At 43.6% G+C, this 19419-nt stretch overlaps 1 protein-coding gene across 1 annotated transcript; it reads left to right on the top strand.

Moving 5' to 3' along the window:
* The first annotated feature begins 12015 nt into the window (after positions 1 to 12015).
* DRD5 (dopamine receptor D5) lies at positions 12016 to 14198 on the top strand. Its single transcript, XM_054202869.1, has one exon. The coding sequence runs from the start codon at positions 12016 to 12018 to the stop codon at positions 13471 to 13473; it is 1458 nt and encodes a 485-aa protein (XP_054058844.1). The 3' UTR covers positions 13474 to 14198.
* The last annotated feature ends 5221 nt before the right edge of the window (positions 14199 to 19419 follow it).

The following is a 19419-nucleotide window of genomic DNA, read 5'->3' as shown; positions in this document are numbered from 1 at the left end:
CAGACAGTAACATTTTCTGTCTTTCCCCTTGAACACAGTAACTTGATCTCACCTACTTCCATGCAGATACCAGCTCTAACCACTTCACTTGGTTGTCTCTCAGACTGGTGCCATTTTAAGTGGAGTGAATAGGGCCATCCAGATAATCAAATAAAGCTTTAATCTTCCTTCCAAATAAACCCTTGGACCAACTCTCTAGCTATTTGTGGTATCAGAAAAAATTAATTTCACTAGGTAAGCCCACAAATTCCACTTCATCTTTTAACCACTCATAAAGATGGCTAGAGGAAGCCTGTTTCTTCTTCCTCTGGTTTTGTGGGATGGGTCCTGTCATTCTTCATCTAGAACTGGTGCTCTTTAGCTGATTCCCAGTATTTGCATTCAACTAAAGCAGAGCTAGCTAATCCCTAGGGCCAAGGAGGCTGAGGGGAGACCTTATCGTTCTCTACAACCTTCAGGTTGCTCTACAACCTTCCAGGAGGTTGTAGTGAGGTGGGTGTCGGTCTCTTCTCCCAAGTAACAGGTGATAGGACAAGAGGAAATGGCCTCAAGTTGCTCCAGGGGAGGTTTAGGAGGGATATTAGGAAAAATTTCTTCACTGAAAGGGTTACCAAGCATTGGAACAGGCTGCCAGGGAAGTGGTTGAGTCACCATCCCTGGAGGTATTTAAAAGATGGGTAGACATAGTGCTTAGAGATATGGTTTAGTGGTGGTTTTGTCAGAGTTAGGTTGATGATTGGACTAGATGATCTGAAAGGTCCCTTACAACCTCGGCGATTCTATGATTCTGTGATTAAGAAGGGGCCATGTGCTCTATTACAAACACATAGCATACGTTTCAAAGTCTCAAAAATACATAACATCCGTATTTAGTTATATTTCATCTGCAATTACTTAGCCCTTTCTGTTTCTTAGCATTACTATTGAAATAATTTCACTTGTCCACAATATTAAATTGATTTTGAGTGCTGAAATTGAACCTTATTCAGAAAAGTGAATTAAGGCAGAACTCTGGCAGTGAGTAAATGCGTTAAACATGCTAATGGGCAGATTCTATTCTGAGCTGCACTGATGAAACCCCGCTGACTTAAATGGTTCTGTTTCAGGACCAGAAACTTGATTTTCGCCTGAGAAGCTTAAGAGGTTTTCACGTCAGGACTTCTCTCAAAAATATTGTTTTAACTAAATGCAGAAAATCTTATGCCATTAGGTCTTAGTTTAACTACTCTTGAAGCAATGGTGAGTCACAAAGTTCTGAGCATTTTAGAAACCTAGATTTTTAAGAAACACAGATTTTTGGACCAGAAGAAATAATCAGATTGTTTGACGTAATGTGACCTCTAACTCTCTGATCAATGCTAAACCTGGGCTTTCTCAAACAACTGCTTTCAAACTTCTCCCCCCCCTTTTTTTTTCATTAGCATATATTGAGAATATAAATTTATCACGTTTTAAAATATAAGAGATAGCATGAAGTTACCCTGTTTCTGCCTACCTATCTGCTCAAGCATGTGACAGGAGGCAGGAGAGCCGGCTTACCCAGGAGAGAGGTCTAACAGCTGCTCCATGTTGTGTTCCTGAGGTCCCTCTAGGGGAGAGTTTGCCTACTTTGAGATGTCTAGGGAATGTCCTTGAGACCAACTTAATATTACTTAAAAAGAGACATATTATTTTTTTAAATGGAATGTCTTTAGTCAACTCCAAAATGCACTTGATTTGTAAAGGATTCTGGATTTTTGCTGCATAATCTTAATCAGAAAGCTATTCTCTGATGTTCGTTGTATCCTTTTGTTAGACTCTTCCACTCCCTCCCTTCCTCTCTAGATAATTTTATTTATTCAATAATATATGCATAGGTAGCATTTAAACTTATATATGTACAGGAAAAAAGGCTGTTAAGGTGCAAAATGACTCCTACAATCCTCAAGCATTTGCCTGAAGAGTGAAACTTGCATGACCATAGATTTTTCCAAGTGTTTTTTAGTGTCAGTGACACTAACTCTAAGATGGAAGAAGGTGGAGGAGTCATGGTTGAGTCTTTCTAAAAGAACTGAATTGCTTTTACTAGTATTTCTCAATACTTTGAATTTCCTCTTTTAGTCACTTAAAAAAAATTTGCAATAACCATTTTGATAATTTTGGAAATATTCCTGTGTTGGATGGCTCACCTGTGATCTGTAGACTTTGAGTGGACTATATCAGTGCAGAGAAGCAGATGGCTCCAGAGAACAGCAGAGAGGGAAATTATCCAAGTAATTTGAGTACATGCTTCTTTCCACTGACTAGGGAATTTAAGGTCCTTATGAGGATAATTAGTTAATTTGAAAAAAAAAAAAAAAAGAAAAAGAAAAAAGCTGACTCTCTCTTCCATTGAGCAGCATGTAATAAATCCTTCAAGATCTAAACTGCTCTTTCCTAAGTAGGGGCACATAGTATATGCTGTTTGTGTTATTCTGCCTTTTCCAAAAGCTCTGAATAAAGCAAGGTCTGGTTAAAAAGAAAACTAAAGATACAGTAGTTTTGTTAAGTTGTAGATTTTTGTTTGCTGGAGTTGTTTCTAGCTGAAAATTAAGTGCAAATTTCAATCCTCATAATAGTGTGACCAGGGTGATTTACTTGTGAACTTGATGACAGTGTTTTGTGTAGCGAACATGAGTTTTAATGTAATTTATTACTTAATAAGATTAAGAAATGCTTAGAAATCACATTTGCAAGAATAAAGAGGAAAAAAAGGCTTTTTTGAAAGGGTAGTTCTTCAGAGCTTTCTCTAAGGTGAGTTTTCTGGACACAACTAGACTGTGGTTTTACAAACGATGCTTCCATTTTAACGGTTAACACTAGTTCTTTACTTGTATCGGAGCAGGCCTGTGATGGCCCTGGTGAAGTTTTAGTAAGGCAGGTCGGAAAGCAGCCCGGCAAAACCAATGAATGCTACTTCAGTGTTATTTATTCTCTATGCGACGGGACAGTATGCAAAATAGGCTGAATGGAGAGATGAGTATCTGCGCATAGTGATGTACAAATAGGCTTAAATGATTCGTTTCTGCATCCTGAAGAATTAGTCTGTGGACATCGTTGACCACATCTTACATGATGTATTAATGAAAAACAAACACGCACTCATTAAATTTCAACTAAAATCCATCAAATAAAAAAGATCCCCCAACTTCAGGATTTTAATACAAACACTCCCTTTTTAATTTTCCTACCTTGCTCTGTCTAATTAGAGCTGGCTCATTGGCTCACTTAGTCCCCGGGAACTCTTGTCCCCAAGGATTTGGCCTCATTCTGTCCATGCATGAACAAAACGAGATCTGGATTTAGACAGAATTGAAGCAGCTGCAATTGTTAATGGGAACCTTCAAAAAATAGGGTTGGCTCTATTAGCTTTAAAGGATGAATTTGATCTTGAAGTTGATGGTAGTGGGAAATCTCACTTTAATGCCAATAGTCAATGGTTAGAGTCCTTATTTTTTTTTATTATTAAGAGGTGTGTTATGCCCCATAATATTCATTTGGCTGAGATTTAAAGCAAAACTTGCAGTTCTCTATGACATCTCCTGCATTCCTCTGCTACTGTTCTTCACCTAAAAGAGAACTGAGTTTCATCCCTATAAATATGTCCTTTGGTAAAATCTTTTACCAACACATTTTCTACTTCTTGCCAGAAGCAAATGGACTACAATTCAGGCCTAAGAACATGTTATCAAATAAAGATAGATGCAGTAGATGGAAATTTGTGAAAAAAAGAGGGATGGCAGGAAAACCAGTTGCCATCTCTCTCTTTCACTTACAACAAATACAATTTATTACCTTTACGCGACGTTTTCTATCAAAACTTGCACAAGCAGTGGGTGCTTCATGTTTATTTTCCAATAAATCTTTGCTTGAATGTCACTGCAACATACCTGTGATTAAAAGCCAGTTTGTGAAAAGCACACACAGATCAATTAATTCCAGGGAACCACATCAACATTTTAATCAAAGCAGAGTGAGGAACAGCTCCTGTCCACACAGCCAGGATTATCAAAGATACCGTAACTTCGTTATTCTAATTTATTCTGCAATCAAATATTTACGAGGCTTAACTGAAGATCAGAATGCTTTAAAAAATGCACGGAGACAATTCATAACATATCTAGGGCTATATCTATGCTTGGTGTTTGGTTCAGACTTGAGTCCATCATCTTCTGAATTTAGCGATTTCGCCTCTAACAGGCAATGACCTTTGTCGGAAGGCAGCCACTAACTGCTATGAGGTAGTAAACAATAGCTTCGTAACAACGTCTTAATGGCAGCTGGTTACATGAACCCCCTTCCTTGTCCTTCCCATTGCTCTTCTCCCAGGTTTGAGGGGTGCTCCTGCAGTGCTCCCCAGGTGGGATTTTCCACCACTGCCTGCTCGAATCAAATGGCTTCATTACCAAGAAATTCTTTAATGAGATGTAACACTTGCCAAACATACTTCTGAAAGAATTCTTGAGTCCTTTTCCAAGTACCAGAGCATCTGTCTGCTCTCCAAACCTTTAACTTTGTTTTCTTTGCTCACCATTTAGGAAAACCTTTCCAGTGCAGTAAGTGTCAAGAACCCAAACTTCACTATGCCAAGAAGAGGTGACCGTGCCTGCATTTGGCGTCAGCTCCGTGTGTAGTTGTGGCACCAACGCTGTGAGATGTGGCCATGGAGGACAGGGCAGACCTGAGAGGGGCAAGCCAGCCCGCACGCCGCCAGGTGGGGACCTGACATAAATTAGTGTGGCGTAATTAATAGATTAAATGACCCAAGGAAAGAAGCTATCTCATGTTCTGTCGAAGCAGAAATGAATGTTAAACTTTTGCGCAATTATAATTCTCACGATTATCTTTTATGTTTGAATAGAGCCACAGCTAAAGTAAAATAGCCTGTCCCTCTTCAGGCCACAAATCTCGGTCAGTAGTACTAAAAGGAATTGCAGTAGCTAGCTATTTTTAATTGTAAGGCCACGGCAGCAACAATAAGTAGTTGTAAATTATTCTAAAATTAAAATTCAGATCCAAGATCTGGGTATCATTATTGCAGGTAATTAGTGCAATCAGTACAACCCCTGTGCAACAAACAATTCACAAAATATCAGATAATTTGATCTGTGATATTGTCTTTGATGCAAGAAGCTAGACGATATTTCAATTGATGGTTTCTGTCTTTGGCTTTGGTTTGTGCTCTGACATTTGGGAGCCCGAATGTTGCTCCCTATGGCAACTCCTTTCATCTCAGATCAATACACATTTTACGTTTCATGAAGACTGGCCTGTGTACAGTTACCTCTGCTGAATCCCCAAGGCAAAAATAGTCTTTTAACATATCTTGAAAGTTGGTGTAGGCAAGAGCCTTCTGATTGACCAACCCCACCAAAGCAATCTACAGAAAATCTCGCTGGATAGCGTTATTGGTTTGCCAACACAGGGACCTCTGGGACAAACTGTTGGCTCCCAGTAAGTGTCACGGCCGCTGCTTAGGTCTCACTGTGACTTTTAACAGAAGCCTTCCCTGAGCCGTGCCGTTCCCCAAACAAACCCCAGACTGACCAGTTCTCCGGGACTGATCGGATCCCAGGCCTGCCCCATGCGATGCTGCCAAGGTCCTATCTCTTTCCTTTTCAAAGGCGATTTTTGGTCCACGCTGCACCGATCCACTGTAGCTATGACTTTTTGCTGAATTTGGGGTATTTCCCTCGATTTATTGGAGCATATGCTTTTTGATCTGTATGTTCCCTCCTTTGATTTGCAGTGTGTCAGTCAGAAGAATGGGGGTCATAAAGGCATTACAGAGGGTGCTTGATGCTCTCTGCACTTGAAAAAGTGCACATTTCTTCTTTGACACTCCTTATGTGTGTTGGAGAAAGAGAAACCAAGAGGATGACAAATCTAGACACACCGTAGAATGAAATGGCGCTGCTCAGCATGCAGACGGCTACTCACAATTCAGAATAAATAGCTATTGCTGTCTCACAGATGGACAGAAGAATACACTTTAGTTTCTCTTTGTCGACTCCAGTCCAACTCCTGGGTCAGCAGATTGATGTCTTCAGCAGCTGTTCCTCTGTGTTCTGTAATAGCACTAATAGTGCTAAGGACTACTGCAATAGGTATTTAATAAAGAACTTTCTAATCCCTATTGCTGATATTCTGCTACGGAGATAAATGAGACCTATTGATTCCAAAGGAGCATTTCATTTTAAGTCTCACTTAAGGAAAAAAAAAAGGCAGAACTAAGTAAAAGCAGTAATTTACTGCTGTTCATCTCAAAGTGAAGCAGTTGTTCATTCTTACCACTAGTGTTTACAAATTTGAAAGTGGAATTCTTCCCCCAAATAAAAATAACTCTTAAAAATACAGATTAAAAAAACCCATCAGCTCTAACTGTTGACACACTTGTAAAATTACCTTGCACCGTAGTTTTCTGTTCAGCATTTGCAACAGGCTGTCCTGCGAGGATACAGCTGTCCCATGGTGCCAGCGAAGCAGCCGAGGTTTGGGGGTCCTGCTCCCCAGCCCCATTCCCTTCCATCCAGGAGCTGCCTTTTGGGAGGAGGGAAGCCCAACGACGAGTTACTGTCTGGCCCTATGAGGCATCATCTGTGTTCCTCGAGAGGCTGAGACCCAGCCGCTGACTTCTGTCTTCTGAGTCCCTTTTTTCTATCAGACTTAAAAGTCTCCACAATAGCATCTGTTTTCATTACAGAAATCACTGTATGTCTGATTCCACGAAGGATTTGGTTTTCCTACTCATTTTGTGAAAGAATATCTCACAATAAGGTAACAGACAGGGTGAAATCCTAAAATAAGTGATGTTGTTTGCAAGTGTTACAATAGAAATTATAAACTAAAAAAGCCTGTAATTTACACATTCAATATAAAATGCATAGGTCCTGTTAATATACAGTGGATTAGAGAAACAGTGAAACCAGGACACTGAAAAGAAATTTGTTTTCAAATTACTCTATAGAGCAAATTGTCATACTATTAAGCCAGTGACAAAATTACAGTGGCTTCTTTGGGAACTAAGCCCACCTGATTTTTATTTGCAGTTTGGTAGTATAGTTAACAAAAGACAAAATAAAAATCTTGAAATGTTCAGTATTAGAAAATTAAAATTGCTTTTTTCATCTTGATAATTTTCTCAGGACAGATGTTCACCTGGGATGTAGCCATGCACAGACAGAGAATACGAACAATGCACCCAAATTGTATCATTGTATAAATAACTTTTTTCTTTTTTTCTTTACCTTGCTTCACATGTCACTGATCTTTAGTAGTTTTTCATCATGTGAGCTCTTGCTATATCAAAAATAATGATACTAGTTTTTAGTACATTATTATGAATATCCAGAAATACAAGATAACATTTTATAAGATAAAAGCCACAAAATGAACTAAGACAGCCCACAAGGAAATCATATTTACAAAAATCTTATTCCCATTGCTTTTGGTCTTGGCTAGCATTCATCTTTCATCTCTTACCATTGGTTTAAATGAAGTCAGGCTTAGTATGAATAACAGGAAAAAAAAGGAAAATTTGTGGAAATCTCTTTCCGTAGCATCAATTACTTCATGATTTCACCCAGAGAGTGATAAATGGCTGATGTAGGTAACATATCGCACTCATTACAGAGAAAAAAGCAACTGACATACTGGGAGAACTGTTCATTCTGTTACATGTGGTTAATCAATACGATCCATCATAGTCCCAAGTCAACAAAAACGTAAATAGCTTTTTGGGCCAATGGGGCTAACTGTAACCATCTAAAATGACTTTTCCGACAATGCAGACTACAGGATGCCGTTTGGTACTGTCTGAATCGAGACAGAGCTGGGGCATGAGCTCAGGCACGCTCTCGAAGAACCACATTCAGCCTCGGCTTTCAGGCTGCAAATGATGGCAAATCTACTACAATCCAAAATCAGTTGCATCAGCCATTAATCACCCTCACTGTTGAAAATGTGCACCTTACCTCTACCCTGATTTCTCATAGATTCAGTTTCTACCCACTGCAGCTTTTATAATCTTACCTGAAAGATTAGAAGTCATCTATTAGCAGAAAACCTTTCCCCCTCTAAGACACCACCAGCTGCTTCTAACGCTCCTGGTGCCCTCCGCTCAGCCAAGGAAGTTTCCCAGACATAATTCCTGTAATGCTTTTCTGATCATTTTCCAGTTGCTCACATTTATTTTTATTTGAAACATGAGCAGCAGAACCCCTCCTAGTCTGCAAGGATTTTTCTCCGCTGAATAAATTGATGACGCCAGTTCTCTCCCTTCCTTCCTCATATATATATATGTATATACACACACATGCACCTTTTTCCATCCCTGTGCAGTAAAGCATTTCAGCTTCAGTGAGTAAAGCTGATGGACCTCAAGCATATGTTCAACCATGCTCCTAAATGCAACTCCACTTGAGCATACGTCTACAGCAAAGAACACGTCCAGCTTCTTTGCTAAATTGGTCTGACGTCCAGTGATTTCAGCCTCCTCCACCTCTACCACTACCTCTTCTTGCCTGTTTTAGAGCCTAAATATAATGGGAGTATTTCGATGGGATGTTTTTATAGCCTAAACCTCAACGGTACATCGGTGTCTATACACGTTAACTTCCTTTTGATGTTAATTATTTTTTATCTCTTTACACTGAGTATCTCTTAGATGAGAGGATGTGTAAATTTCTGAGTGTTGTCTATTTTTAAAGAAATATAATTCCGGCAGAACAGTGGGTCTGTCTATTTTGAAATGGAAATAGAGTATGTGGCAATGAAGGGAAAGAGCTAGTAAAACATACATTTCTAAAATCAGGAACTGCAAAGATTTTTTTTCACTCAGAACCATTGCAATAGCAGTTAAATCCCATTACTTCCAATCTGCCGGCTGTGAGAGAGAAGTGCAATTTTAACAGGTGAATAAAAAAGAGAAAAACGAGACAAAGCTCTGAAGGAAAAGCACAAAAGCCATTACAAAGATGATTTCAGGATGAAAAAAACCCACCCCAAATCTCTCGGTAAGTGACAGCTGTGGTTTTAATGGACTATTCTTAAAATGAGATTTATATGCAAACTGCCTAGAGAAAAGAATAAAAGGATGCTAATAACCTATAAATGTTAAAGGTTTTTATCTCAGGCTCAAAAAATGTTGATGGCAATGGATGGAGTATTACAACATACCATAAACGTCCCCATTACACGATTGCTGCTCTGGCCTGGTGCCGCTATGAATGATCTGGTACACGCGCTGCAGTGAAGCAGGTGTCCTGTTGCGCGCTCCTGCTCCCCCTCTTCCCAACTCACTGGAGCCTCTTAGTGTGGGGGTTTTAGTCTCATACGCCACCCCAACACAAGCCAATATTTTTTTCTGCTACTACTGAAAATATTCCTGATCTCCTAATGCATTCCTTTAACTCGAAAGAAAGTTTTGAGCGCTCATGAAATGCTGAATCACCAGTGCGCCTACTGGTACAGGTGCGTCTTTGGATGATGAAACTTCCCCCAGCTCAATGACAGGTCCTTTTCCATAGGGATCGCTGGTGAGCAACTTCAGTTCACACCAGCTGCAATTCAAGAACATTTTCTAAAGATGAAATAGGTGGGAGAGGATATACTTGGCCAATAAATGAGATACTTTGGAAACTCCTCTCTATTTTGGGTCCGCCTATTGCAGACGGTGCCGTAGAAAGCATAGTAAAATTTCATTCTTTAGATGTCTGACAAGTGAGCTCTGACAATTTTTGTTTCAATGGGTTAAGGCGTCTTCCCCGGCTGCTCGCACCTCCTCTCCGCCTGACTCCACCACACGCAGCAGAGCTGGCGGGAGACAACATACGCCCGCACCTCCGCTGCTCCCAGCCACAGCCCAACGTCTTCGCTTCCAGCGCTGCTGCCGATTTGCGGCAAGCCACCAGCGTCTGCGTGGTGCTGCTGAGTTGTGGGCAGGCTATGTTATTATTGGGCTACTGTTATTATTAAGCAGATGGCTACCTACACATATGTTTATTTAAACAGCTACTGCATACTGAGTGTGTGCATGTCAACACACACATGCATCTAGATACCATATTAGATATACAATTTGTGCTGATGGATTTGCATGTACATGTGCACGCCTCTGCATTGGTGAAGCAACGCATATAAGCTAAACGAGCAAATCAGGTCATCGCTTATTTACATAAAATATCCCCATTTCAGCACCAGCAGCTTCAAGAGGCATGGGCACAAGTACCTGTGCAATTCGGTCCTTCGTTCATACAAATTGTAGGAGGCACTGCTTAAGGAAGCGGAGTCCGTGCGAGCAACACGTTGCCTCGGCATCACAGCTTTAGTCATGCTGTTTAGAATTCAGTTGTGACAAAAGCTAAATTCTCCCTCCAATATTAAATATAGCTCTGCTTAAATGTGGAAAAGTAGTGCCAATTTCTTAAGCGAGAGCTACAGTGAAGCTCCAGGTTTTCTTGTGACAATTTTAGAAAATTGCCTAAAAGGTTGAAGAGTTTATTTATTTATTTTTTTAAGTCTGTATTTAGTAACTCTAACACTTAATCTTCCTTCATGTCACTGCAGATAGAGCAAGGTTTAGTGAGTCTTGTCCTTCCCCATCTGCCTACGGAAGCAGCTGGAAGGCCTCTGGAGAGCGCCTTTCTCAGCCCTTCTGGTGCCAAAACAGGCCGTTGAGTCAAGAATGGGTTTGATCTCTGCCAACGGTTTTAAAAAAGAATTAAGTTTTGGAAAAACTAAATCCGTAATATTTGGAATACAAATCACTATAGCATCTTCTCCGACACCCAGGGACGACGTAAGCGCTCAGCGAGCCCCACAGCACGGCAGTCACACCTGCACTGCTCAGGGTCGTAACTCCCTGCTGTAGCCGCGCTGGAGCCCCACCGAGGGGAATGGTTCATCCCATGAACGAGCTGGAAAGAGAGAGAACCGGATTCCGTTTGCCGGGTTCCTTGCCTGTAACGCATCCCACCGGTCCAATTGTTCCCTTTGGAACAATTACCGATTTAGGCTACGTTTTCCATCCCTACGGAAGCAACCCAGCCCGTCCCGCTCCCTCCTCCACGGCAACTTTTAGCCCCGCTCGCGGTGGCCGTCCCCGTCGCCGACACCCCCGCTTCCCCGCGGGATAATTTCCCCTTTCCCCGCGGTGGGACCGCGCTCTTTCCTCCACCCGCGCAGAACCGCGGCACCGAGCCCGTGACGGCTGCAAAAAAAAAAAAAAAGCAAAACCCAAAACACTGCGAGGATGGCTGGGTTTCCGGAGGGAGGAAAGGAGGGCGGCCACCCCCGCCGCGCCGCCCCGTCCCATCCCGTCCCCCGCAATCCCCGCTGCCCGCCGGCCCCGACGGGGCGTCCCCGGCGGCGGAGCATGCTCAGAGGGCGGCGGGGGCGGGCGGGCCGGCCCGGGGAGCGGGCAGCGGGGAGCCGGCAGCGGGGACCTGGGAGCCCCGGCGGGCGGGGGGCGGGCGGAGCCGCCAGCCCCGGCGGGAGGCACCCGGAGCCGCCGAGCCGAGCCGAGCCGCGGAGCGCCGAGCAGCCACCTCGAGGAGCGGGCGCGGAGAGGGGTAGCCACAGCAGGTTGCGCGCCCGGGCGCGGAGCGGTGAGCCCGAGGAGGAGAGGCGGAGCGGCGGAACGGAGACCCCGGGCAGCGGGGTGCGCTGAGCCGCCGAGCGGGGAGCGCAGGCTGGGGTCGGGGGGACGCGGGGCGGGTAGCCAAACCGAGACCCCGAGCAGAGGAACGCGCCGAACTGCGGAGCGGAGATCCCCGGCGGGAGCAGCGGGGCGCGGAGCCGAGACCCCCCGAGCAGGGGAACCCGCGCTGAGTCGCGGAGCGGGGCCGCCGGAGCAGCGGCGGGTCGGGGGGGGGAATCCGTCCCGGCAGGGGTGGCGGCGGGGCGGGGGGGCAGCGGCCCCATGGGGCCGGGCGGCGCTGGCTGCTCGGCGCGTCCCGGCCGCCGCCGCCGCCCCGCCGCCGGCGGGAGCCGCCAGCCATGCTGCGGGGCGGCCAGAGCCCGCTGCCGCCGGCGGCGGGACCCCCCGTCGGGGCGCGGGAACCGTCGGGCGTCCCCGGGGCGGCGCAGGTGGCGGCGGGCAGCCTGCTGGCTCTCCTCATCCTCTGGACGCTCTTCGGGAACGTGCTGGTGTGCGCGGCCATCGTCCGCTACCGGCACTTGAGGAGCAAGGTCACCAACATCTTCATCGTCTCCCTGGCTGTCTCGGACCTGCTGGTGGCTCTTCTAGTCATGCCCTGGAAGGCGGTGGCTGAGGTGGCCGGGTACTGGCCCTTTGGGGCTTTCTGCAACATCTGGGTGGCCTTCGATATCATGTGCTCCACGGCCTCCATTCTGAACCTGTGTGTGATTAGTGTGGACAGGTACTGGGCTATTTCCAGCCCTTTCCGCTATGAGAGGAAGATGACCCAACGGTTGGCGCTGGTGATGATCAGCGTGGCGTGGGCTTTGTCTGTGCTCATCTCCTTCATCCCTGTCCAGCTCAACTGGCACAAAGGTGGGGATGTTGCTGCTGCTGGTGATATTGGGGATGGATTTGGCACTGGCTGGGCAGCAGCGGGTGCTGTCACCACCTGGGCGGAAGACATGAGCACCACGTGGGTGGCATTAGCAGCAATGAGACCCTCTGATGGGACCTCTGGCAGCAATGATACCCTCACCGGACCATCAGAGAGCTGTGACTCCAGCCTCAACAGGACTTACGCTATTTCCTCCTCCTTGATCAGTTTTTATATCCCCGTGGCTATCATGATAGTTACATACACTCGAATCTACCGCATTGCCCAGGTGCAGATTCGTCGGATCTCTTCCCTGGAGAGGGCAGCTGAGCATGCACAGAGCTGCCGGAGCAGCCACGTTGACTGCCACCATCACACAAGCCTCAAGTCCTCCATCAGGAAAGAGACCAAGGTGTTGAAGACCCTCTCTGTCATCATGGGTGTCTTTGTCTGCTGCTGGTTGCCATTCTTCATCTTGAACTGCATGGTTCCTTTCTGCGAGAGCCCACCCAGTGACCCCCACGCTGGTCTTCCCTGCGTCAGTGAGACCACCTTTAATATCTTCGTCTGGTTTGGTTGGGCCAACTCCTCTCTCAACCCCATCATCTATGCCTTCAATGCTGACTTTAGAAAGGTCTTCTCCAACCTCCTGGGATGTGGTCAGTTTTGCTCTAGTACTCCAGTGGAGACTGTTAATATAAGCAATGAGCTTATCTCTTACAACCAGGACACCCTTTTCCATAAGGAGATAGTGACTGCTTATGTTAACATGATCCCAAATGTGGTTGACTGTGAGGAAAACCGCGAGGACCCTTTTGATAGGATGTCCCAGATCTCCCCTGACCACGAGATTGCCACTAACTCTGTCTGTGAGCTTGACTGTGAGGGGGAGATTTCGCTAGGCAAAATAACACCTTTCACTCCAAATGGTTTACATTAAATTGCATCCTGCCCTGGTCAGTCCTTCTTGGATTATACAACAAAATATTAGCACTGAGTGGAAAAACCTGCTTGATTTTATGCTGTAGTTTGGTCGGTCACTTCATGCTAAACTCACTTCTACGTGTAGCACTTTGCAGGATGTAGACATTGTCATACAGGGAGCTGGCGGCACAAACTTAATGCAGCACTTCCCCAGGCTGAGAGAGGACCAGGCAGTCGTGTTGATTAGCTGTGGTGAGGTATTGTGGTATAATTACGGTCAGTTCCTGTTTATAACGTGTGTTTGCAAATGAAAGGTGCCATCGTCAGTGCTAAGTATTACCACTTCTAAAATCAGGGACAGATGTGGCTGGCATAGACATTAAATAGAAAAAAATTCTGGGCTGTTTGTCTGTTCAGATCTTATGGGGTTTTTTTCTCTGTTGTTTTTTGGTTTTTTTTTTGTTTCTTTTTTTGTTTTGTTTTGTTTCTTAAGATAGAAATAGTGAGGTGGTGATTTGTATGATTATTTAAATGCGTGTTTCTGCCAAAACAGTTTATGTGGAATCCATGTTCTCCTAGGCGGTGTTGTTGCCTATGATATCCTTGCCGTGTTCCCAGATGAATAAATAAAAAGTTACATTGATCAAGGGGTTATTATCTTTCATTTATCACCCTGAAAGGTTTACAACAAGCATTCAAACTTTAACGTTTGTATTTGAATGGTTAGAATGACTAACAGCTAAACCCTATTATTTTGAAAGCAAAATAGGCTGTATAGAAAATAAAATTTTTGAATAAAAGCGAAGCTCATGGAAATGATTGACTTAAATTAACTCTTTTATATGGCTCTGCTTACAGCTAGATTTATGCCTGTTTTTCTTTAATATTATAACTGATGCTATCCCTCTCTGCAGCTAAGAATATCAAGTATACGTACCCACAAGCTATTAAAACTTTCCACTTAATTCTGTACTTGAACTTTTTAAAGATACTATTAATGAGAAGAGTTTGGTGATAGAATTAGGAGCTGGATGTGTCTAAACCCAAAAATTATGTTTGAAAAAGATATTGAAAATTAGCATTTCCCAGTGTAGACATTAGAGAGCTCATACAAACCAAGAGAAGAAAAAAATGCTGTTGATGTATTTTTTTATTTATTTACTTATTAACCGGAACTTAAATATACTTTAAGTGCTTTGAATCTACAAAACATTTCAAAGCAGTCTTTAAAAATTGTGGAAGAGTATTTTAAGCTCTATTTCTATTGAAACGTTTACATCAAATGGAATATTTTATTTAGAAACATTTGTAAGCTTTCAGCTCAGAAATTTCCAAGACAAATGATCAAAGGTAGTAAAAGCAATACCAGTATTTATTTAAAGCTTTGGCTTACGAAGCGAACAACATCTGAATCCATTTCCCCTTTAAAAATACCTCTGCCACAAGCTGAGCAGATTTAAATGGAATTGCAGGTGCGGATTCAGAAGCCCTCCCTCCGTCCTGCCTCGCACGGAGCTGAAGGCCCCTATATGATGTACGGGGGAACAGTAGGATCTGCACGAGGCAGCATGGTTCGGGGGCAGTCATTTAACCAGGCGCTGGGATTTGTGAATGTTACGGACTTCATATTGAGCCTCTTTGAACGTCAGACCCTTCATACTGGTTTGGGGATTGTCTCACCGCCCCTTGGGATGTGAGGTGGAAGAAGCGCAGGAGGCTTGTGATTGAAATCCCTTTGTGGTTGCCTCTGCTGCAATTCGGTTTGGTCTGCAAGCAACGTTTTGTGTGTGTAGTCTTTGATATTAATTGGTTATACTGTCGTTTTGGATTATCTTTTCAACTGCTTGTCACTGAAGAGTGACATCTACCTGAGCATTTGCTTTGCTGCTGATATGAAATCTCAGTGTAATATCCCTTTACAGCTGTCCTCAGGAAAGGGTGCTGTGACTGTGGCTTAGGGAGGCTTGAAAAACAGAAATCTCATGCCCATAACCAGGTTCGGCCTGCTAATGGCTTGACATCGAGGGTGAGTATGGTGTCGTTCCTTTACTAAAGCGATGGTACGTTGCCAGGAGTTAACCATAGTTCTAGCCCTGCTGGTTGGATAAGCTTGCCCTGAATAAAATAATTTTCCCAAATAAATATGAAGGAAACTGCTTCTGGTGGTGCAGTGGCGAATTACCCCAACCAAAATTTAGATTTTTGCATTTTCTAGTCACTACTCAAATTTTGAGGCTAATAACAGCATGTTCAATTTTCTGGATCTGTGCAAAGAGCCTCCTGATACCCAGATGCAAAGAGGTGCAGGGACCTGGCGCTGATTCCAGCTCCCCGGGGCAATGCTATATTTTATCCGTTTTTGTCCATATTAAATTGGAAGCAGCCCAGGGAAACGGGGAAGGGAAGATGTGATCCCTTCCTGAGCACCTGCGTGCCAGCAGGCTGCGCAGTCTGATGCCACGCGTTGCACCCCGCTCCAGGAGCACTACAGAGCACCCGAACCATTTCAGTGGTAACAGTGAAGAGGGTGTCCCCCCCTACCCAGCCTCCCCAGTAGCCTTTCCTCTCCAAAACAAGCCCTGTGCTGGTGGTGCGGCAGTTCCCTCGGATCCAGTTCCCAGCAGGCGTGGTGGAGGGGCAGATGCGTACAAGAAGATGTTCGTGCATCTCCTTGGCAGGTGTTTTTCTCCTCGTCGAGGCTTTACCTGCCTGGGTTTCTGGAATAAGGGGGTGGGATAATACTGGGGTGCAAGAAGATGACATCTCCATCAGTGGATTTATATAGCAACTTTGCGCAGAGTATTAGGAGCTTATGTTAGCTATATATTAGGCTATATTCATAATATATTAGGAATATGAGGCTTATCTCAGATCTGAAGGAAGGCAATTTTTAGCCTGCCCCAGAATTTGGGAGCATGATTAGGACCATACAGAAAATTGGCCAAATTGACACTTTCCATTACTAATTTTTAGTTTATCACTTCAGCTGGTAAATAATTTCTGATGGTGGCTCTAGCGTGTAATCTCTCTCCTTGGAATATGTACCTGTCAGGGGGCTTCATCCTTTGGAGCCCAGGAGCATCAGAAAGGGAATATTTCTGCTTCAAAAGACAGAGAGAAGGTACATTTTTGCTGGAAGCGCAGACTGACCTTACAGATCTGAAAGAAAACCTTTTTTCTTGACTTGCAACGTAGGGACAATTTGTTGCTACTGTATTCAGAATTACTAAGATAAACTTTTTAAAGAAATGTGTATCTTGCCTTGAACTATCAGAAGGAGCAGGCTGTAATAAAAACATCCCCAAAAAGGCTTTTTTAAACTGGTTTCTCTCAGATGAAAGTGCTGCCCTACTTTTTTAATGGTTTCCCTCTTAAGGACTAATGCATTTGCCCAGCCGTAGAGCAGAGTTCACTGGAAGCAGGTTTTTATAATCCTCGCATCCTTGTGGTGTCACTCTGGAACTCATCTGTGCCAATGGTTTTGTACCTCCCATCAACATGTTTTCTTCCGTGAAAGTCACCTTGCTCCTGTCATGCATTTTACTCCCTTAATCAAGCATGATTGCTCATTGCTATCTCAGTTTTTTGGGGGGTTTCCTTTTTTTTTTGTCCTTTGTACTTTAATGGTTGGAATGTACAGTGCAGTTTGGCTTTGAGTCATTGTAACTTAATCTAGTCCTGAGTGATGGCTGACCTTCCACATCCCCCATCATTTTCAGTTTCTATTTTGTGTTATTGTTTATATCTCTTACCTTGCAATACCCGTCACTTGTTAAATTTCCTCTGAGCCAGCCAAATCTTCTGTCCTGGATAACTCCATACCAAAGGAGGGTCGGTATATCAGTAGTCTGTATGTTTTCTGTCTGAGTTACCTAATGACAGAGGAGTTCATTTTAGTGAAAGAACAGAAGATGTGAAGGTATCTTAGTTCATTTTTAAGAAGCGGTGACCTGGAGGACATGAAAACACAGTGCTTTATGTAAAATGCTGCAAACACCACGAAGACTCTTTCTCTATTCAAACCCCCAAAGAGCTTTTAACAGCACTGGCTTTAACAAGGGCTGGTGGGTTGTATAGTTCTTTTTTTTTCCACCTCCCAAGCTAAAGAAATATAAATGACTTCCTCAGAGGGGAGCACAAACAAAATACTTTTCATGGGAGAAAAATTACTGCAATATTTTTTGGTATGTTTGGTACTCTGTCCGTTTGCTTTCATTGTGTTTTTTACTTTTGCAAGCCACATCTGATGTGTCTCTGCAAGGAGGCCCCCTGCTGAGAACTCGTGATTTTTGTAACAAGTAACAAAAAAAGGCTTCAAAATTAGGAAGGCTTCTTATAGAAGTAACACTAAGGACAATCTCACAGCATTTAGGAGTCAATCACGTATAAACTCAGCGTTCAAGAGACTGACAAGACTGGAGGCAGTGTTCAGAACATGCATCAGACTGGAGGTTTGGGAGGTCACGTGTCCTTCAGCTGTTTGTACGTGCCAAAATTGCCACTCTTGACAAGGAGAGCATTTTTGTCACCGTCACACAGAAGGCAGGGTATACACCTATGTCGGTGTTAATGATTATGCAGAGGGTTCTCTTTCCTCTGAGGCCGTCTTTGCTACTGTTTAATTGGATTCATCAAATCTTTCAAATTATTCAGTGCCTATTTAAATCAGCAGAAGACCTCAGTGATGGATGTGGGCTTGAGTCACAGAGCAATGAAATTGTTTCTCCTGGTTTCTTACGAATATTGCTACTGGTATTCTCTGCTACTAGATGATGACAGGTTAAGGTTGTTGTGCTGAACAAAACATTTCACCAGCTGATATGCAGAAATAATTATTTTATTCAGATTTACTTATTTGTTTTCAAACTTTGGAAGACTTGTCAAACTTCCAGGGGCTTCACAAAGCCCGCACAGAGCATCTCTTCTTTGATCGTGTCTCAGATCAACAACAGCTGGTTGCGTTTTTAGTGCCCTGGGAACTATGCTTTTATGAACAGAATTACGCCTCTCTAAGTTTAAGCTGATGTTTTCAAAGATGAGGGTATACTTTTGGTCTAAAAACATAGATGTGCACAAAAATATCTATAAATGAGGATATATTCCTTATTTATGGGGCACCAAAGATATGCCTCTCTCTTCAGCCTTTTGTTTATTGTAGCAGTGGTAAAATTGCAGTAAGCAATAACGGGATTAAGGGTGTAGAGAGTGGAAATACAAATAATATTATCATCTGAAGCAGATGATGGATTGTTTCTTTCTGGGAGCCTGCTGCCTCTCCCAGGATAGTTTAGTTTAATAGACAATTCACAAGATGATTTTATCTTGTTGTATGTCTAAATCCATTCTCAGTTTGGACTGGAGATAACGTTCAATAAGACTTAGAGTGGACAGGTAGCTGTTTAAGGGGGATAAACATTTTTATGGACTTAATCATTTGTATCGCAGCCATCAGAGTCACATTTGTGAGGTTTGCAAAATACAATGCAGCAAGCATAAAAAAATAATTAAAAATTCTAGCCCATGAAAAAATTTTCTTCCTGTGAATTATTCCCCACAGATAACAAAAAATACTCGTTTGTATCCTGTGCTGGAGGAAGGTCTGAAAAATAAGGAAAGAAATGTCAGCAACATGTACAGATAGGTTCAGTTCCCCCGAAATTGGTCTAGTGTCAGCCAGCCCATGCAGGGCACGGCACGGCAGCGAGCCATTCCTGCGGTGCACAAGCACCTCGGCCTCGGCCACAAAGACCTCGGTGGCATGGTAGACCCCTTGCTCCCAAGGTGGATGCTCAAAATCTGCATGTAATGCTTAGGAAATCCGAGCTTTTTAACAACTGCTCTGCCTCTTGTTTACGACATAAAAGAGAAACCACAGTTTTCTTTTTCGAGGCTGTGCTCTGAAACAAGTGGTTGCAAACGACATGTGGTTGGGGTAGGCTCTCCGGTTTAGCTGCCGCCTGGC

This window comes from Rissa tridactyla, chromosome 5 (genome assembly GCF_028500815.1).
Source record: "Rissa tridactyla isolate bRisTri1 chromosome 5, bRisTri1.patW.cur.20221130, whole genome shotgun sequence".
In the NCBI taxonomy this organism is placed as follows: domain Eukaryota; kingdom Metazoa; phylum Chordata; class Aves; order Charadriiformes; family Laridae; genus Rissa; species Rissa tridactyla.
This window is presented reverse-complemented; position numbering and strand designations above follow the sequence as displayed.

Coding starts and splice junctions, on each gene's coding strand:
- DRD5 (XM_054202869.1), top strand. CDS start 12,016: ATGCTGCGGGGCGGCCAGAGCCCGCTGCCGCCGGCGGCGGGACCCCCC.